We start from the raw sequence: 21,805 nt of genomic DNA on the forward strand, positions 1-21,805 counted from the left end.
ATAAATTTTTACCCTAATCCCATCTAGTTTAGGAAGCACCTAATTAAAAATTTCAACATTTTATTTTTGTACTTGTTTAGGTGTATAAAAGTTATCATCTGTAGCAAATTTTGAAATTTTTTTCTAATATGATTTCGGAAATAATGAAAAAAAACCTATTAAAAGACGCACCCCTTGCGTAGCATTTTTCGATATATGTTCATAGAAAATTTTTGTTTTAAAAATGAATATCCATCTCCTGTTTAAATTTGTAACAATAAAGAGTATTAAAAATTTATTTTATTTTTTGTTACTTTTGTGAGTTAATTTGTATTTTTTTTATGTTTAATTAGGATCTCTTATTTCAATTTAAAATAAAAAAGTGTACTTAGAGATTTTTGCTTTTTAATCCGTCATCTTTAATTTCATTTTCATGGACCAACAAGAAACCCCCCCCCCCGAAATAAAATCCTGGTTACGGCCCTGAGTAGTGGTCACTAATTTACGCAAAGTGACGACAAAAATGCAATACAAAAGTCATTTTTATATGTAAATTATGTAGGAAGAATAAAACCAAGCCGTGTTTTTAATCATTTTCAGAAAATAATGATTAATAAAAATGACAGTGCTATAAAAATGTGATCGTGTTTTGAAAATATTTTTGAGTTATACGATTTTTTTTCAAAATGGCAACTTATACGAACAGGTGTTTTCATAAAAATTGAATAAAATGTAGATAGTTATAAGCCTTAGACAATAGCCCTTGTATTAAAAAGTTTTATAGTGGGTTGCCATTTGAAAAAAATTTTTTTTTTGCAAAACTCAAAAATGAAATCAAATTTATGAATTTTATTCTTGAGAAACGTTACATTTATACATTTTTTGTATACGCTCCCGAAAACAGCTGTTTTAGGTACTCATTTGAGTCCCTAAAATGAGTCTTTTCCGGACTCAATAAAATAGTACGCAAAACGGTTATTTTAGGTACTCAGACCCCAAAAACAGTTTTTGCAGACTAAAAAATAAAATTGTTACTATGGTAACGAAATTTTTTTAATTAGTAAGAGGTGCGAATACGTGTTTTGGGAGCTTTAACAAAAAAATCTTGTATGCTCCACGTACGCAAAAGGTTTTAGGTGACTCCTCTCATTAAAGACTCGGCTCCTACGTCAGCTCGTCATTAAAACCCTATTTTGTGTACTTGATACATAAATAGCTATTATAGTACCTTATCATTCATCAATTAGATATTTCAAAAACTAAAGAGTTTAAGCAAAAAACGTTTGGTTGCATACTTTCTGTTCACCTGGTGAATGAAATGTGTTGTATTTTATTTTTTAAGGGTCGTCATCTTACGTCAACCAGATAACAGTGCTTAATTTAATACCATTGTCAGTGCTTCTTAATTTAATGATTTTTATCTTATTTTTATTTGGACTTTTGTTACTTTTTTGTTTATAAATGAACTTTTTATTCGAATAAATTTTGAAAAGAATCTACCTTGGATGATTATGATTTGTATGATTTGTCTAGAGACGTATTTAGTTGCTAAGGCTTATCAACGGAATGTTTAAGATAAAAACCATTGAAAAAATATCTTCATTAGAAAAAAAATAAGATACTGAAAGAACATAGTTTTTGAACACAATTTATCTCTTCGTAGATTGTTTTTTGTAATCAGGGAGGTGGCTTTAAAACAAAAAGGTTGCTATCTATTCATAAAAGTTAATTTATGAAAAAATACCCCAAACCATAACTCCATAATTTTTAAAGATATGATAATACTTCTTAGAACAAAGTTGAAAAAAAAGAGAATGTTTTCGACCAAAAATTTAATTCAAAAACTAAGCAAAATGGACTAATAGAAGTTTAGTTTAAAAACAATGAAATTAAAAGCTACATTCAAAAATGGAAAAATGTCAAGAAACATATGGTGTTTCATTTAAAAAAAGTTTGTATTGTAACTTATTTTTGGGCCACCAGACCGGAACTGAGGTGAATCAACATGTATTCATATTTACCCTGTATTTAGACAAATATTTTTATTTATTTAATAATGTCCATCTATTTACGAATAATTCATAAAAACAATCATACTTTGATGAAAATTTACTTCATTTATCTTCATTACCTAAGCTTGTCCAAACATGAACTAGAAGTACCAGTTTAAATTTTGTTCGACCTACCAAAACAATAGAGAAGGTCAATACACTTATCCTCGTCTACTTGTAATTAAAATGTTGTTACAATTACGATTTCAGTTCTTGGAAATTATGCTAATCGAGCGGTTTTCGGCCTCCCAAATAAGAAATTCACATCTGCCCATTGTTGTCTAAATACCAACCCCGCGAGCTGATGGATGTATGTCTAAACCGGTATGTTACTCCATTATAACGCTTCGTGATCGAATAATTCGCAAAGTTACTTCTCGACATTGACTTTGAACTTTGCTCATAAAAATCGTCTGGAGAGAATGCGCATAATTGCGAACGATTTCTGATGCATTGTTGCTAAAGCGTAACGTCTGAACGTATGTGTATACACCTGCCGTAAAAATGTTTCCAGTCTTTGAACCTGTCTCTAGTCACTACTGCATATTCATATTTCCATAAATAGAGGAAACTGGCAATTTTGTCCGACAATGGTTGATATACATTGTGGTTCTGCCACACTGAACGTGAACCAGGCCTTACCGCTGAGGTAGTGGGTACCGTAATCACATACAGAATCAGGATTGAATACCCATCGGGATGTAAAGAAAGAAACACTTTTGCTGTCACTGCTGCAACAAAGCATCTTGGTGCACTAAGGTGAGAGTTCAAGGCAAAAGAAAGAAAAAAAGAAATTTTGTTCCCATCGCTTACACACCTCATTGCATAATAGATGATTACTTCTATTGTATCTAGTAAACGACAATACTACCAGAATAAATTTGTTAAAACAATAGCTTTGAAACGAAATTGATCGCTTTGACTCTTAATTTTGTAGAACTAACCTACACTTGTCATTGGACTCAGTTTTCTGATTGTTCCGTTCCCATCGTTAACAACAAGCCATAAAATTTACTCATTTTACAACCTTTCGTCACTGTTGCATTAGTGATTAATTAGAACCAATATTTTTAACCTAACAGTTGATTTAGTCACACTTATTCATGGGAAGATGATATTGAAGCAATCTCATATTTTCTATTCATTCTTATTTGGATATATCTGTTGCTCCATCTAACACTACACTTTATTTCCGTTAGCTCTTTATGAGATTCTTAAGCGATGGTGCCGGTGTGGTCACGTATATTATGATGCCACCCAAACTGTATCTTATGCTCGTATCAGTTATATTCATTAGAAATTTTTTATATTTCAAGTTCAAAGTATGAGTTATGAAAATAAACAAAAAAACTTGAGTTTTATATCAAGAAAATGAAAATAAAATTTGTTATCGATAAAAACAAGGTCAGTTTCTTTTAACAGGTGATAGTAGAGCTCAAAAGAAGTCAATGAAACTAAACGTACCGTATCCAAATGTTTACAGTTTCTGCGATATTGGGGGTAGGAAAAAACGAAGTTTATACCTTTTGAAGACTTTATCCCAAAGTTTACATTGCTAATAGTTGGTAAGATTTGAGGTAATGAAATTAGGTGGTATTTTCAACAAAAAAATGGATCTAAAATTTTTACCGTTTTATATGAGGACACTTTTTTCTGTGCCTATTTTTGCTAATTTTAACTTATTTTCTTTAAAACAATGTAATATATTTTGAAGAGCTAATCTCAGAGATCACATCTGTTTACAATTTCGGTTGGTTAAATTAAAGGCTGCGCCCCAAATTTAAATTTATTCGATGAACACATCCCTCTGTATCTCAAAAACTATAAACATTCGGATAAAGCAAGTTGAGTTACTTTGACTTCTTTTGAACTCTACTATTACCTGTTAAAATATTTGCACACCCTTACAATCACCCTGTATTTGCATTTCTGATTTTATTTACAAATAATTATAACAATATAATTTTAAGAGTATACAGAATAATTTAGAGTAAAGTTTGTGCATACAATTAATGGACTTTGGCTTTAGTTATACATAAATCTAATAATTGGGAGCAAAAGCTACCCACAAACCGACCCTTAATTTAGCAGTTAGTGATAATGGTACGAGTATTGTTCGTTGCGGCAAAAAAAATTCAGAAGTACCCCTTTCGTGAATAACACTGTATATTTGAGTTTTTTAAAACTTGTAATGTGACATTACAAAAATATAATTTTGCATATTTTTTTATAGTAATCACCAATTATACAGGTAATTAGGTACCGCCTGGTGTTATATTAGTTTAAAAAGTCAAAAAAATCACAGAAATGCCTCTTATTTGTACTAGCATTAAAATAATAATTGATGGACGCTGTCATCTATTTGAACACTTCTTCTGCTGATTTATTGCTAGCAATCACTTGCGGCAATTTTGTGTCAGGGAATATGCAAATAAATTTGTTTCTCCATTGTTGGCAACATTGTAAAAGTTGTATCAACCTGTTCGAAATCTAGAGTCATGGATGTTCCACATCGAGTCTCGTTTTTTTTTTTGACAAAGAATGGCCATAACAGGCCGGGACTAATATTTGCCATACAAGTGGCTGTGTAACTGTACCAACATTCGAAACGCATATAACTGTATAATAAATAATAAAACTCAATTTTTTCACAGCTATCATCTCGTGTGCAAAAAATCGGTTACCATGCTGTACCTATTTACAGATGCTTATCGTCAAAGTTAAATGTAAATAGAATAGGATTTATAGTAAGGTGTTGGCGTAAGTTATACATTGCTTTTGTACGTACCGCTCGAGTGTTTCGAATTCATATTTATTCTGTAATATTTATTTATGTATGTACACAATTCCTGACCATACTAGCTCTAAGATACCAGGAATTTTCATTGAAAAATATACAAAAGGTGTAGTTAATGACAATCATTTAATACACATGTAGGTGCTAGCGTTACATACATGCTAATTGACGTATTTTATATCCAATTAACGCTATTATTGACTCTGAATAACAAAAGCGCAAGTATTACGAGTATCTTCCTTTGACTAAACAATATCTTATGATCATTAATTTGGAAAAAATGTCAATTAGAATGCATCATGAAACATATAATTGATTACGATAACGCCTACTTTCACCATAAAAAAGCCTCTAACTACTGTATTACTCGACAAACACAAAAAGAAGAGAAACTAATGATTTTTAAAGCACTCGACAAATTGTCAACGCACGGTTGCTCCAACATCAATGATTTGTTTCACTGGAACTTTCCAACACTTCTCTTTTCTATAAATTTGAAAATAATTGCCGGCCTAATAATTTTGTTACAATTTCTAGCTGTCTACGTTCTAGCTGTTACTATTTATTCTTTAACGCTGCCAACGTTTTAGAACCCGTCACTCGACGACAAAAAAATCGGCAAAGCAACAGATGTAATGAGGGTACTGACATCTAATTGTAATGTACTTTAATTTTTTAACTGTATTTAAATTTTCAACCAGGATTATTATGGGCTTGACAATTTTCTTAATTTGTGCTATTTCCCCTTATAAGGATTGTTAAATATTATAAAAGTCTGGGTAAAAAAATTGGAATTACTTAATATGTATTTTGAGATCCTTGCAAAAGACTAATTAGTCGTCTAAATCTTTGTGCATTTTTTGTAGCTATGTAGTGCATTAGTTAAAGCTTCATTTTAGGTATTCGAAATATAATTAACGAGTGAATTAAGGCCAACAAATAACAGATTTGAGATTATTGTCTGTTATCTAAAATATTTTAATTAGGTATAATATAATTTTAATTATTAATTAATTATTATACCAGGAAAAAATTACAGAGTTAAAAAGGGTTTCGTTTGAATATAGGTACAGGGTGTGGTAAAAATTTGGAAATAGGTCATTTCTGTTCAAAGTGTTTATAAACAAAAGACATTTCGTGGGTGGCCACCTCTAAAGCTTCTTTTTGTTTTTGAGTTTAGCAAACAATATAATTTTTTTTTAAATAGTAAACAATTACATTTTTTTAATGATTTATACCATTTAGCAAAATACTAAAATTAAGTTTCAATTAATACGCAAAAAACACTTTTAATTCATTCTTCAAACAGCATCAGTTTACTTTTGTAAGACAAGACTACAAGAAATTTCCTTTTAAATAATATACTGATAACTGATAAATAATAATAAGTGAGCTTGTTGAAAGACAATTTAATGAGGAATCCAAAAATAATAAAATATACAGAGTGTTTAATGTCACTTCCGGTGAAACAGGAAGCAGCATTGATTGAGCATCTATGCGAAACAATAGATGACAAAAAACTGTTCAACTTTGTTCTAAGGAGTTTTGTCATATCTTTAAAAATAATGGCTTGGGGCATTTTTTATAATACAGTCTGTATAAGCCGACCCTAAATGCTAGAAAATAGTCCCTTTCGTGTCTAAATTCTCTATACCAAGAATAAAATATTTCAAGAGTATGGGATATGTATGTATATACGATTTTGAAAGAGAAGGTTAAGATTTGCATTACAGAATTTAAATGATCGATCAGATTACCATACTTGCATGTTACTGCAATATTAATTGTCTATATCTCATAATATTTAAAGTTTCTGTCGCTGAGGTTGAAGCTTTTATACCATTTCTGGATTAATAATTATTAAGATATCATTTTACAAGTTTACAGCCAGCTTATGACTCACCCAATTTATTGTTTTCCTTCTTAGATTTTTATGCGTTGCTCGTTTTTTAATGAAGAAAAACTTTCCAAATTGTCTGAATTAATTAAATCTGGTGCCATTAATTAACAAAATAACGAATAATGTGTTGCAGCAACTAAGGATATCCGGTCGAATTGAATCAAAATAGATGCCGCAAATAGATATTCTTTTAGGCATGACGTTAGAGTAAGGCTTACCACTAATTGGCTAATACTGTAAAGTCCCTTGCAGAGCAATTTTTCACGTCTCAATTTAAATCAGCGAACCGTGTACAGTCGTTGTCACTTTTCAAGCCACTGTCAATTGCAGGAATTCGGTGAAAAAATCACTGTTACTCCATTATCTTCTGTAACATGCCGTAAAAGTACCATTGTTGTACAGATTTTGTTTGATTTGATGGTGAACAAAATCCTACATTGTTTTCAAAAGTTTACACAAATTTGTAACAGCTCTAATGCCATAATTACTTGTAATAGGAGAGATTATGAACGCGAAGGTAAATCTAATCACACACGAAACTCACTAAAAAATTACGAACAGTATGACTGAGCACGATTTATTTATTTATTACCGTGCTCTAGTTATCACCCGTCAGGAATTGTGGTGATTGTTGCAATGTTGCTGGTGACCGTGATCCACATAAGGTAAAAATCGGACCAATTGTGTAGAAACACGATCTTTCTACAAATTTTCTATCTATCGCAGCCTTGAAACATCACTAATTAATATTTGATTGCAATCATTTCATTAAAATTTACAGTTAACTCTTTTTTTTTTCATTGAAGCACAGTTATGTACTGAAATTTAACGCCAATTGTAAAAAGGGCTTACCCACGCGAGGACCACGCTTTCCAACACACTGATACTACCACTTTTACTGCAACGCACACTCGTTTGCGTACTGTATTTTTCCCATTAAACGAGTTATGCTTAATTGATGTATGTACAAATGTTACGTTCACCTTAGATCACAGGTCACCCGAGTTCTAATTATTACCAACAGTCTTCGATGCCAAAGTTCAGCAATAAGGAAAGCAAAACTACTGAACTACAATGTGGGACATTATTATGCGTTCAAATAAACCTTTGTGTTAAATGACAGCTGATATTTTGCAAGGAACTAAAAGTTTACCTTAGCTCTCTGTCTTTTTGAATAAAGACAGGACGTGTTAAATTACTTTCACCGAACTAACGCTCATTTATTTAAATGCGTTCAGTGGTATAATAGAAAAAAGAAACTTTGGAGATCAGAGCTACGAGTACAAAAAGTCTAAATCGCGACCCGTGAGAATATCGAAGGATCATGAAGAGTTGCTGGGATCATCTATAATGTATAGCCTTTAACGCGATCTCTTCACTAATGAGTTGCTCACTGCTACTCGGGTCATCATTAATCATTTTGATAAATACTAAGGGATGATCCATATTTCATCTTAAAAAAACTGCGTTGCCAATTGGCCCAGACCTGTATTTTAAATAGCCACTCAAAACATTTTTCTTACAGTACTAGATAGTTTTTGGAAAGGAATCATAAACAATTTTACAAAAAATAATATTTGAATACAGTAAACGCCCGATTATCCGGAATCGGGTTATCCCAAACGCAGGATTATCAGAAACAACGTTGAAATTCAGTTTCACCGTATTATCCGAAACAGATATCAACCTCCGCCGCATTATCCGAAATTGTATTTCTTTCTTTCCTAGAAGTAATTAAACTTGTTTTCATTACGTAGCATAAACATAAACTGTCGACAGTTTTCACTTGATTCTATTAGTGTATGTAGTTTTTTATCCTTTACAAAATAAATAAGGTGGTTAAGGCCAAAGAAGAGTCACTAAAATTGCTGAGAAGTTTGAAGCCATTAAACGTCCTGATAAAGGAGAATTGTTAAAGCAAGTACTTTTAAAGTATGTACTTTTAAAATGGATTTATAAAGAAACAAAAAACCTCCGGATTATCCGAACTTTCTGTGATCCGAAGTGGCTTGGGTCCATATTATTTCGGATAACCGGGCCTCTACTTTATGAGTTTTTAAGATTGTTAGAATGAGATCATTGATCAGAACAAAGAATACAGAAGTTTCACAACTTACTCTTTATTCGAAAATTTGGAATGGAACCAAAATCCAACAGACAATAAATAAGAATTAAGAATTGATACTCTTAGCAGAGTTTAGCAATTTTTCATAATTTGTTTTCTGGTCATTTTTTAAAAACTTGACTTCTCATTTAAAATTGTTACTAAGACAAAAAATGTCGGATAAGTTGTGAAACACCCTGTTTTTTTTTAAAGCAAGCAGAAGGTTGCAGATCATTTTAGTTTAAAAAAAGTATTATTAGTTCTACTAAAAACAAAAGCCTATCATTTTTTTTAAACACTCGTACGCGAAATAATCTTCCATATGGATTCATAGATGAAATGCAATTTATCTTTGAATTCTGATTTTTAGCAATTTCAAATTAAATACTCGTAATGCTACGTATTATAAAGGTTTTTAACAACATAAAAAATAAATGTCACTGTAAAAAGAAAAGAATGGAGAAAATATACAAATTGATAAAAAGCTAAACTTTTGTTGGTCGATTTTGCTTAGTTTTAAAAATAAGACGGTATTTTTGACGAAAACATGCACTTTTAAAAAATTTATTACACAAAAACTAAGACATCTAGAAATATTTTTTTTACTCTGCAAAGAAGAAGGTATAAGCCATAAGGTTGCAACATTTTTTAGTGTGTTGCATTTGCAAAGATAAAAAAATTAAGGCGTTTGTTAAAAGTTCAATAACTTAAAAAATTTTAATGGAACACCCTATTTATTGTTTTTGCATTTAAAAGATTATTAAATTGACTTACTATTGTTTCAGTAGCCAAAAAGTGCAGAGTTGCATAATAGATGGAAGAAATATCACTTAATAATCACATTTGTGTTAAACTTAATCCATTATTCTTTATTTTTACAACAAAATAATTTGAATTTCATTATTTATAACGACTTTTACAATCTCTGGATAAATCAAAAGATAAGTGATCCGTGGTGGAATTACTAGGCTTTCCATAGTATCAACAATGCTGATAGGCATTGTTGCTACTCTTAATATTGAATGTTAACTATCTTTTCATTTAACAATTCTAGGCATTAAAAGTTTATTTTTTTATAAAGACAATTTATCATTCTATTAGATGCAAAAATAAAAAATAGGGTGTTCCATTTAATTTTTTTAAGTTATTTAACTTTTAACAAACTTCTTAATTTATTAATCTTTACAAATGCACAACACTAAAAAATTGCTACAGCTTTAAATTCTGTACTTTCTTCTTTGCAGAAGTAAGAAAAAATTTCTTTTAGCTGTCTTAGTTTTTGTGTAATATTTTTTTTTAAATTCATGTTTTCGCAAAAAAAATTCTTATTTCTAAAACTAAACGAAATCGACTAATAAAAGTTTAGCGTAAAACCATTGTTTTAAAAGGCTACATCTAAAAATGCAAAGAAACATACGGTGTTTCATTTAAAAAACATGAGTCTGCATTGAGAAAATCTGTTTACCTCGCTTTATTATGGTCTAGAAATTATGATTTGCGGTTAGACCTTCATAAAAATTAGTGAAAAAATACCAAATTAAGTTGTAAACACGGTATATCCTTTGGCAGAAGTAAAATGTTAAGTTACAAATTAAATAAAAGAAGAAAGTACTTATACAAACAATCGGGTAAAATTAAAAGAATTCTACCATACAAAACTTTTCCGAGGGAAAAAACAGGAGTAAATTGAAAAATTTACTTTAATGTATCTATCATCCTTTAAAATGAAGTTTTACGTTATGACAATTTCCATACACCTAAATTGTTTTTGTATTAATTTTTTTATTTATAAATTTAAACAAATAAAACCAACAATGACCAAAAATCTTCAATTGCCACTATTATGGATTACACTACATATTTAAATATCGAAATAGTATAATGTTTGTCACATTTATTCAGTTATTTGTATGTCGTTTTAAATAAATACTCAATTTAAAAATGATTAGGATATTACGGTTCTTTACCTCATGTATATGCTGATGGACATACTTTAGCTTCGACTAATTGTTTTATAATTATAATTTATAATGATTTGTGTAGGTTTCAAATATTATTTTTCTGAGAATCATAAGGAGGCCTCAGGGGATCAAGAAGAATTATTTCAGTTGACAATAAACGATTTTACTTACTATAAACTGGCAATTCTTAACCTCGACCTGTAACGATTGCCATGTAGACATTATGGATGTTGTCAATTATTATGAAAATGATGAGATGCTTTTTATTTTCCACAAAAAAAAATATTGAAAAACAGTAATATTGTTCGTTTCGACCAATTATTATAATCGTTATACACCTAAGTACAATGACGGACAGTGAATTTCGTCCCGCCCAATTTTCATGACAGTCTAAAAGTGTAAATTAGTCTTTAGGTTTTTCCAACCTTTAGCTTATTTTGTCATGTTGACAGAAAGCTCGATGCTCCTTGCTACTTTTTACCATTGCTTTGTCTTACGTTGCTTGAGGTTTAGTACCAATCCAGTAATTTCTATTTTAATAAACGTACTTACAGCTGACATGTTCGAATTTGATTAAATTTCACAATACGTACTTTTCATGACAATAAAGCACAGACTACAGTGAATTTTTTTGAATTCACGTAAAAAAGGTGACCGAAAATCACTGTCCGTCACTGTACTACTTGTAACATTTAAAACTGAAATTATTTTTGAAGGTCAAAAAGCCGTGGTCATTGTCAAAAACATATGATGGCGTTACCTCTGTCTATGATAGCATCTAGGTAGTATGAGGAGTAGTTATACACTGGCGGCCACGGAATTTTGGACATCAAATTTATGTCAGTTCAAAAAATGTCAATGTATATCACGCTTTATTGTCATTATGATTGACGTTTGAAACCAAAATCTGAAAGTTTTAGTTGAAATTTATTTTTGGGGTCGATTTTCCGAAACAATAATGGCAGCAATACATGTTCTTATAGTATAAGTTCAATAAATTATTTTGATTTGTAGTCATTTTTTCTCTAGCTACCTAGATAAAATTACAAAGACCGAAAGTGGGGTTAGTTGCCTAAGGCCCGTTTTACATTTTTATTTCAGTCAAATGACAAATCGTCCAAAATTCCATGTCCGCCAGTGTACCTAATAAACCAATAAACCTAAAATTGTGAAATTCTAATTATTTATTTATTCTAAAGAGATTAGATTCCCAAAATATTGGCAACATTTTTTGAACAGAGTTTTGTCATGTGTGCATTATAATTTGACTAAATTGTTTATGTTTTAGTAGTAGATACAAGAAATGAGGAACCTGGAACATTTGCAAATATATGAAAAAGAGTCACCGTGTATTAAAAAAAACGGCATTTAAATGTCTTGACAGGCCGTTGCTTTATCTGATAAGTAATAATAATCATCAGTTATTTTACAACTATTAAAGGAAGTAGAGATTGTACATACATTAACATGTCTAGTTAGTTTAGAATCAAATTGACGAAGTCGTGACTCAAAAAATCTTCACGTTTCTGATGATTGAATTTTGAAGATATGCAAGGTGAAGGTTAATTTTTGCTGTATCAGCAACTTCGTTACCTTATTAAAGTGCGAAATGTAAAAAATATGGTTCATTGAGCTGAAAAGAGTCTATTATTTAAGATCGCAATAATCGAAAAAATTCAATTAAGAAACGGCAAATGTCAGTAAACGGTACCTATCATTAGCTCAAAGGGTAATTGATAGTAATTTTGTTGGTACAGTAATTTTCTAGTGGGTGGTGCAGAAAGTTATAAAAATATGCGACTTCCCCTGTTTCACATTACATAACTCACCACTTTTCGAAACTAATTAGATAAAGCAACGGTACACAGTTATACACAATGGAATCGACATCATTACAACATAATAAATCGTTGGAAAAGCTAATTCATGATAGGAAGTTTTGTTAAAGTCACATTTTTTTCATAAGTCTCATTAAATTATAGCACTATCTTTGAGCTTAAGATAAGGTTAATTGAGGTTAAAACAGTTAGCTTTCTAGCTGTTTATCGACATTATTGTGTAACTGTACAATTTACAGATTTGATTGTTAAAATGTCACAAGTTCAGCCTAATTATGTATCAATTAGCTAAACTGCTATCATTATGATTAGAAAATTCTCAGCTTAATTTGCATAATTGAGCACGCTTTTAGTTAAGTGAACATTCGCTTAATAAAAACCGAAACAAGAATGTTGTGCGGATGCTAAAATAGGTATAAAACATGTGACCAGTTTGGGTTACACCCAAATAACAATTTTTTTGCCACATTTTAAAGTTAATTAGCTTCGTTGTAATCTAATAACTGATTTGGAATACCTGAAGGGTATTTTGTAGCACCAATTTTGTTTGTCAATAAGATAATATATTTAACCGTTAATAAGAGTAAAAAAAAAGTAATTCCAAAAAGCTTTCTCAACATTTCCTTTTGGAGTGAAAACTCTTTACAACTGTAAAGAATGCATAAAACATCTGACTGAAATGTCAGAATTAAAATAAAATCTGTCGTTTTTAATAATATTCAATAAAATGGTTGTTAACAGTGATTGCCCTCGACCTTTGGTGGGCGTGCCGGAAGATCGCTAGGTTTATATACAAAATTGCTTTCAATGAAAAATTTCAAAGTGTCTTTCTCGCATACAGCACCCAATTGCTAAAGCGCCACGCTTTTGCAACGTTAATTTATGGTTTACATTCACATACAATCACGAACTTTTCAAACAGGAGTAATGATATTGCGACTAATAAAAATACCAAATGAATCGATGTAAAAGTCGTGGCTGCCAATTCATTGACATGGGCGCTTTGTTGTTGTACAAAGACAACGTTAATTAAACATTCAGTGAGCACAGTGGCAATTAGGAATTTTTTATTCAGGGTGTGTAACGGCGCCAGTTCATGAACTAGCGACACCCACAAGAACCTTTGTCCTCGTCGCAACTGACCTTTCCGTATTTGTGACAGGAATTATTGGTATTGGCGGTCCAATGGTCGGTCTCCAAACGAGCCCTTTCCAGGACTCCAGTCAAACTGTCTAGTCTGGACCACTCGCGCACGTCATGGTCGTGAAAAGGAGGCACTCCACCAGTACCAGGGGTTGCTGCCACCACTTCCATCGTTTAGCTTGGACAAGGCGTGTTATCAAATGCTATTGACATTGACCTGAAACAAACAATAAATAAATCACTTTTACAACAAAGGCTATTTTTAAGGTTCTACTAGATCGCAAATTTGAACAGTTGCTGATATCAAAATTCTTTTATATACAAAAATTAATTTTACACTACTTTTACATCATGGAAGTAGTATTATACTAGGTCCATGTTTTACATATAGTTTCACCAAAATGATTAAGACCTCATTCTTGTGTTACACAAAATTTGTCATATCTTTTGATCTTTTAACAATTGGTTTAGTTTAGATTAGGAATTCAAAGCACAGGGTGACGGATTAAAATCTTATCTGCCTAAATTTAAAAACTCTCATCATCAGGTTATGATTCTGGAAACTTATATTTGAAAAGTGTTTTTTGACTGTCGTCCTGGAACCTATGCTATCTTGTAGCTTTTTTAATCTACATTAAACTTTCTGCAATAATTTTACTAGTTCCGTCGTAATCGCTATATTCGAAGACTGAAATAGATATTTACGTATCTAGTCCGGAAAGTTAGCTTTTATTGGATAAGTAAGCAAACACCAGGACGAGTCGTAGACGAGTCCCCTGGTAGCTTACGAAGCCAGTAAAAGCACTTTCCGGACGTGGTGCGTACAATATTTCTTTTGTAATCGTAAATTTTCCATCTTTAATTAAAGAATTCATTTGTTGAGAATTTCGTATTGAAAATGAGCGACGAAAGTGATAGGTGAAAAAGATTTCTTGGATTTTAGTCCAGTAAAAACACATTCAGCAGACTAGTCCGGTAAAATGGCACTTTCCGGGTTGAAAATTATTAAAGTAAAGTGTTCAAGTACGATTGCAAAAAAATCACAAAATACACAGATGTCTCAAGACTTGCGCCCCAGAGAAAAATGCCAAGTGAGATAAGATACCAAAAAATTAGGTAAAACATTTAAACGATTCTGTCAAAAAAATTGGTCACTTATTTTTTAACATTTGACCTTTTTAATGTCTATTTATTGTTACCGATGATCTTGTATACAGGGTGCGCCAGAACTCGCGCCACAGAGAAAAATACCATATAAGGTAAGATACCAGGAACACGGAAAAAATGTTAAAACAATTTTATCTATAAAAATTTCGAAGTTATGAGGGTTTAAATTTTGCACTTTGACTCTATTTATTTCTGTTGGAAAAATAATTTTCCAAGTTTTTTTATTATAGGCTATTAAAAGAGGAAACAAGGAAGCTATATTCTAAATTGTAACTTCCGTTGTTATTTGTGTCTTCTATTGGCAATTTTTTTGTCTCTTTACTAAATCGTTGTATAAAAACATATACAAGATCATCAGTACCATTAAACAGATTAAAAAAGGTAAATGTCAAAATTTGACAGATAGAATTTTTTAAACATTTTTTTTTCATGTTCCTGGTATGTTACCTTACTTGAAAATTTATTTCTGGGGCGCGAGTTCTGGCGCATCCATGTATCATTCAGAGTAGAAAACCTTTTTGTGCTTCATCCAGTTGCCTCGACTTCACTCGACATTCAATTTCTGGACTTAGCACAAAAAGACTCACTTCTACTCATAATTATATAGGGTCGGTTTATAGAAACGTCATTAAGTTAATTGCAATAAAAGGTCAAATTATCTGATCACGTGACCAAATAGAACCAACCAGATGCTTAGATTCACGGACTAATTGCACATTACCTAACTTTTAACAACAAATTAATTTTTAATTCGCCCTCTATAAACCGACCCATAATCTACTATTTTTATTATAGATGTAACGTTGCCGGTTGTATTCATTATCATTGAATGCGGCGTTAGGGGCTTAACTTTAAGTTAAGAGGGGCCTGTTTGCGTTCGTGTTGATGCAAGGGTATCTTTGGAGACTTCAATACAGATTTAGAGCGATTTTTGGAAAAACTATCAAATGCGTCTTTGAGATAAAATATCAAACTAGAGTTTGACGATATTCCTGATTTCGTATGTTATTGCCTTGGCGAAAAAATTAAAAAACTGTATCCCGGCACTAAAAGACTCACTTCTACTTCTACTTCAAATTTTTTTTTACTTTTACCAACTAATTGTAAAAAACATATACAAAATCATCAGTATCATTAAATAGACATAAAAAAATGTCAAATGTCAAAAAATAAATGTCAAAAATTTTTGACAGATAGAATTTTTTAAACATTTTTTTATGTTCTTGGTATCTTATCTTACTTGAATTTTTTCTCTGGAGCGCAAATTCTGGCACACCTGTATGTTTTTTCATAATTATTGTAGTACAAAACTTTGCCAAAAAACACCACAAATATCGTTAAATACAGAGTGCACCAGAACTCGCGCCCCAGAAAAAAGCCAGGTAAGGTAAGATACCAGAAACGTAGAAAAAATGTTACAAAAATTCTGTCTATAGAAATTTCGAAGTTATGAGAGTTTAAATTTTGCACTTTGACTCTATTTATTTCAGTTGGAAAAATAATTTTTCAAGTTTTTTTGCTACAGGCTATTATAAGAGGAAACAAGTAAGTTGTCCTAAATTCTAACTTTGTTTAATGTTATTTGTGGCTTTTATTACTAAATAATTATAAAAAGACATAGACAAGATTATCAGTATCATTAAATAGACATAAAAAGTGTCAAATGTCAAGAAACAAATGTCAAAAATTTTTTACAAATAGGATTTTTTAAACATTTTTTCCATGTTCCTGGTATCTTAACTTACTTGAAATTTTTCTCTGGGGCGCTAGTTCTGACACATCCTTTATAGTTACAATTCAGAATAAAGCTTCTTTGTTTCCTCTTAGAACAAAAAACATTTCTTCAACAGAAATAAATAGGATCAAAGTGTAAAATTTAAACTCCCTAATTTCGAAATTCTCATAGATAGATTTTTTTTAACATTTTTTCTACATATGTTCTTGGTTTCTTATCATACTTGGCAGGGTGCGAGTTCTGGGACAAAAAATGAAAACGAATTTTGTTAAATTTCTTTAGTTAACGTTTAGTTTTTGGTAACGTATAATATAACATTAATAATCAGAACAGCGCAACCTTACTAGCGTAGAAACGATAAAATTTAACTGAAGTTTAATCGTACTGGAAACCGGGCATAAATGTAGAAAAGTAGTCTAAAGTTGCCACTACCTTTGTGTGTAATTTTTTGGTTGCTGATATTTGTTTAGATTTACAAGCCAATCGAACAGAAAAAAATAGTACTTGTATTTATTTTATGATTTATGTGTCAGTCGAAGAAAGTGTGACTTTTAAAGTTCTGGTTGATGAGACATCGAGTCGAAACTATATCGTAAAAAGATTTATGTTCTCTCCTATATAGCAGATATTTTACAGTTGACGCCTATGTTCCATTGTCTAAGCACGAGATTTAAAAGTTTATAGAAAGGAATAATAAATTGTCCAAGTTTGTGCTTCATTAGGTGAAATAAACCGAAACTATTTATGGATAATGCAGCCGTTTTTCAAAAATAGGTAGATTTAGGTTTATACCTAAATTTGCATTTATATGCAAATTATCACAGGTCAGCCAACCTTGAATCTGAAATTACATTTTTTAAAGTAAGTACATTACTGTAATGAAACTAAAAGTTCTCTACTACGATCAGAAGAATTTCAAGAACGAAAATCTCAGAGATATGATGAACAACAATATTTAACTGACTCTATTGTCTTTGGTACTAAAATATTTCACTTCAAGAGCAAAACAAGGTTCATATTAGACAAGACGTGAACAATGGAATTAGACAAAAGCTATTTTCTCTAAAGAAAAAAATAAGATTGATGAGCGTGTTATAATGGCACACCAAATGTGAGAAAATTGCACCGCCAGCGCACATCCAACGTACCAAATCCGGCAGATATGGTGGCACGATTCGTCAACGTCTCTCTAAATGTTTATTTACGTCACTTTACGAGATGCGGTATAGTTTTGTTTACAGATAGTGGCACAGACTAGATGTTATCACAGCAAATCACCTGTTGGGCAACACTTTTACACACGCTCGCCACGAGGATTAAAATTCAATTATGACTAAAAATGATTTAATGTTTCTCTGCAAAACGCAGAACAAACTGAATTTTTGGTGTACAGACAGCTGGGTATAAAATCCCACATATGAACTAAATATGGTCAAGACAACTTTTTACCAGCACGTTGCGTTCCTTTATCCAACAGTATACTCTTCTAACGAAAGCAGGTGGATATGTTAAATTTAGCCCAAGGCGTGCATGTTTTCAATGAATCGCAATTTTTCGCGCCGATTGCTTGATTTATGGAAAGAACGATGAAAATGGAGCGGTTGCGGAAATTTCAATGCTAGATGATGGCAGTAACGCTAGTGACCTCGTGTTCCAACAGACACGCCTCACAAAGAAAATTGGAGATTTTGAACCGCAAGCACAGATTTGTGTTAGTCATGGCGACCTTTACACCAACAGGAAGAACAGCTAAAATAATGACAGTTCAGGTCATAGTATTGTTTTGAACTTTACATGTATCTAACTGTTCCTCAATTACCTACCACAACTAATTAACTTTGCAGCCTACATAATGCATAAGAAAAAAATCGATAAATTACATACAACTAACTGATCTTTGTGGCTTGAGAGGTCGACGCCACAAAAAACGATCTACTAATAAAGAAAATATTCAAGCAAGGATGTTCCTTTGATAATAATTATACCTCCAGATATATTTTATTGGTGGATTTTTTCCCGATCGCCTCTAGTGGTTAGTTAAGATCAAAAATAAAACCCAAGGAGGCACCCCTATCCATATAAATTACTCGTAAACATGTATATATAAGAACTCGCTTTGGGCATCCGCTGTATTTTTTTAAAAAGCTACAAGCTATTAAAATCCTTGCTCGTTTGTTAACAGTCTTTTTCTAACTTAAATTATTAAATTGTTGCATAAAATCGAGAACAGAAACGGCAAATGTGGTTTTAATGATGCAATTACAGTATAGCAGATGGCTTTATCTTTTTTCATCGTCAATTAGCTTCCTTTAATTAAGTGCAAGTCTAATAAAATCGGTGAATTATATTTTCGAGCAATTGTGGGCGACTTCTTTTTCGGAAAAATCAATTTACTAGTATCTTATCCCCTGAAAACAGCCATTGCAGGCAAGTCATTCACCTGAGCCACAACGGTGGCATCTTTTATTTTTTTCTACAGAGTTCGTGCAACAAATCTAGTTGTAGATTTTGCGATGTGTAATGATCAACAGTTTTAATAATAATCTATTTTTGCATTATTAAATGAGTTAAACTGTGAATAATCTGTGTAATAACAATTATTGTAAACACAAATTACATCCTGCATGAAAACCTTGACAGTTGTCATATAAGGCAACGCGAAAAAGTCACACCACATTAAACAATAATTTGAATGAAATTACTCACTCAATTTTTTTTTATTTTTCAGTATTTACGGCAGCAATATAATGAATACTTGGGTGAACCATTAATCAAAATCGAGGCATACATCGTCGGAGGTTAAGTACACATTGTCCTTTCACAGTGATATTTTCACGCTTTTCATAATTTGACAGTTTTATTATATGCCGTTGGGTGATAAATAAGTGCAATTTAATTTCAATTATCTCTGTACTTTAAATAAATATTTGCTTTAAGAATTAATGGCTGAAATGCAATTATTGTCCGAATGTGTTCCTATAAACAGTTCATTAAACGGTAGAACAGCTTCAAGAGAACCTCCAGATATGCCATATTACCGTTTAAACGCGCCTTTCTGATGCAAGAATGCAGATGGTTCTGCAGTCTAGAAATACTCCCGATGCAAAAAATAATGCAAATCAAGAAGATTCACTAAAAAGTCGTGCCGGTATGAAATAATGCAGGTGAAATAATGAACGTTAAGGCTCGTCTCAAGGCTATCTGCGAGGATTTTGTTCTCACGTAGTACCAGACATCCATAAACTGTCCACCACTCCATTCTGATACAAAAGCAAAAATCTATAAAACATACGATTGCGTCCAAGAAAAGTTTAACAAGATCCAGGTAGGCAATAAATCAGTTGCAATATTGATTTACGAGACGTAAAAGTCCAAGCGACGTGATCTCTTGTACAAATAAATAACATGATGGTGGTACGCAAAGAAAAAGTAATTGGTAAAGACAATGGCCTAAACTGAGTCATTCCTCTCAGATGAATTTTGCCGGAGGAAAAGCAAGTCACGATGAATAAACGAAAATCAAACAAGAATACCAAAATGAATCGAAGGGTAGCTTCGCGGAAAAACCGTTGTGTTGAAAACGACTTCCTCATCATCATCATACGACCATATTTGGTATACCATAAACCATGGGTCCGTTAAAAGGTTGACCTGGAGGATCAATCATGAGGTGTTTGTTCTCGACACTCATTATCGCGGATAATGACCAGGAAGTGGTGGCTGGACTAGGTCATGGCACCGCCTCGGGATCTAGATTAATTTAAACATTTATTACACTCAGCAATCGAGATGCTGCTACTGGTCTTTGCGGTCAAGCAGGTGTCATTGGCCCTTTGTTGCCAGTCCCTTATGTACTTCGATAAGTACAGGGTTCGCCAAATCAAGTGACACACACAAAATTAATAAGACTTGTTTTATACTAGACTGGCGTACACGGATTTTTGGACGATTTGTCATTCGACTGTTATAAAAATGTAAACGGGCCTTAGGCAACTAACCTCACTTTTGGTGTTTGTAATTTTTATCCTGATAGCTAGAGAAAAAATGACAACAAATCAAAATAATTTATTGAACTTATACTATAAGAACATGTATTGCTGGCCTTATTGTTTCGGAAAATCGACGTCAAAAATAAATTTCAACTAAAACTTTTAAATCTTAGTTTGAAACGTCAATCATAATGACAATAAAGTGTGGCTTACATTGACATTTTTGAATTGACATAAATTTGATTCCAAAATTCCGTGTCCGCCACTGTATTATTAAAAAAACATGTAGGGTATGATACCATAAATATGGAAAAATGTTAAATTCTATCTATAATTTTTTTTATTCTTCGACAGTGTCAAGATTTACGATTTTTCTCCCGTGTAAGTGTTGACAACTGTTTGGCATTTCTTAATACGAAACGTCAGATTATTTTTAACAGATTTAAAGCAAGTTTAAGCCTTGTTGAGTCTAATTCGAAGAATAAAATGTTGTATTCAACTCGTTTGAGTGTAAATCGGACGCTTTATTCCACCTCGTGGATGATAAACCATTCGTTACACTCGTGGTTTAAAAATCCACTCGGTGAAATAATGCGTCCGATTTACACTCAAACTCGTAGAATAAATAACTATTAAAGTTATGGGAGTTTAAATTGTGCACTTTGACTATTTATTTCTGTTGGAAAAATAATTTTCCAAGTTTGTTTGCTACAGACTATTAGAAGAGGATTCGAAGATGTATCCTAAATTAACTATGTAACTATGTTTAACATTATTCGTGGCGTTCATTGACAAATTTTTTAAGAGATGAAATTTTTTAAACATTTTTTTCCTTGTATCTTATCTTATTTGAATTTTTTCTCTACAGCGCGATTTCTGAAACACCCTGTATACTGAAATAAGGCAGTTAAACAAACTTAAAAAATATTTTTTATTATTTACGATAAAAATCGTCTCTTTTACGTCAACTACATAACATTAAAACATCAAAAGGGAAGCTGAAAACAGTTTTTTTTCATATGAAGAATTTAATAATAGTCTTTTAGCAAATCATTTTTAAAAGCTTTTATTTAAATTGCTTTGTTGTCTGTCTTTTGTGAGTCAAAGCTCCTTTTTACTAAACAAGCTGAAATTTTGCATA

General features: G+C 31.6%; 1 protein-coding gene across 5 annotated transcripts in view; it reads right to left on the reverse strand.

Moving 5' to 3' along the window:
- Positions 1 to 21,805, reverse strand: part of LOC123011255 — a 44,045-nt gene that overhangs the window by 11,136 nt on the left and 11,104 nt on the right. For 4 of the 5 annotated variants that reach the window (XM_044408625.1, XM_044408656.1, XM_044408640.1 and 1 more), the window contains exon 2: positions 13,774 to 13,990. In XM_044408625.1, coding sequence (XP_044264560.1) covers positions 13,774 to 13,944 — 171 coding nt within the window. In that variant the 5' untranslated portion in view covers positions 13,945 to 13,990. Of the gene's footprint in view, positions 1 to 13,773; positions 13,991 to 17,823; positions 17,997 to 21,805 lie in introns of those variants that run through there. The other variant, XM_044408633.1, reaches the window with a different exon arrangement.

Source organism: Tribolium madens, unplaced genomic scaffold (assembly GCF_015345945.1).
Source record: "Tribolium madens isolate multiple individuals breed KSU strain unplaced genomic scaffold, Tmad_KSU_1.1 Scaffold_19;HRSCAF=116;Tcas5.2_LG9, whole genome shotgun sequence".
Classification (NCBI taxonomy): Eukaryota; Metazoa; Arthropoda; class Insecta; order Coleoptera; family Tenebrionidae; genus Tribolium; species Tribolium madens.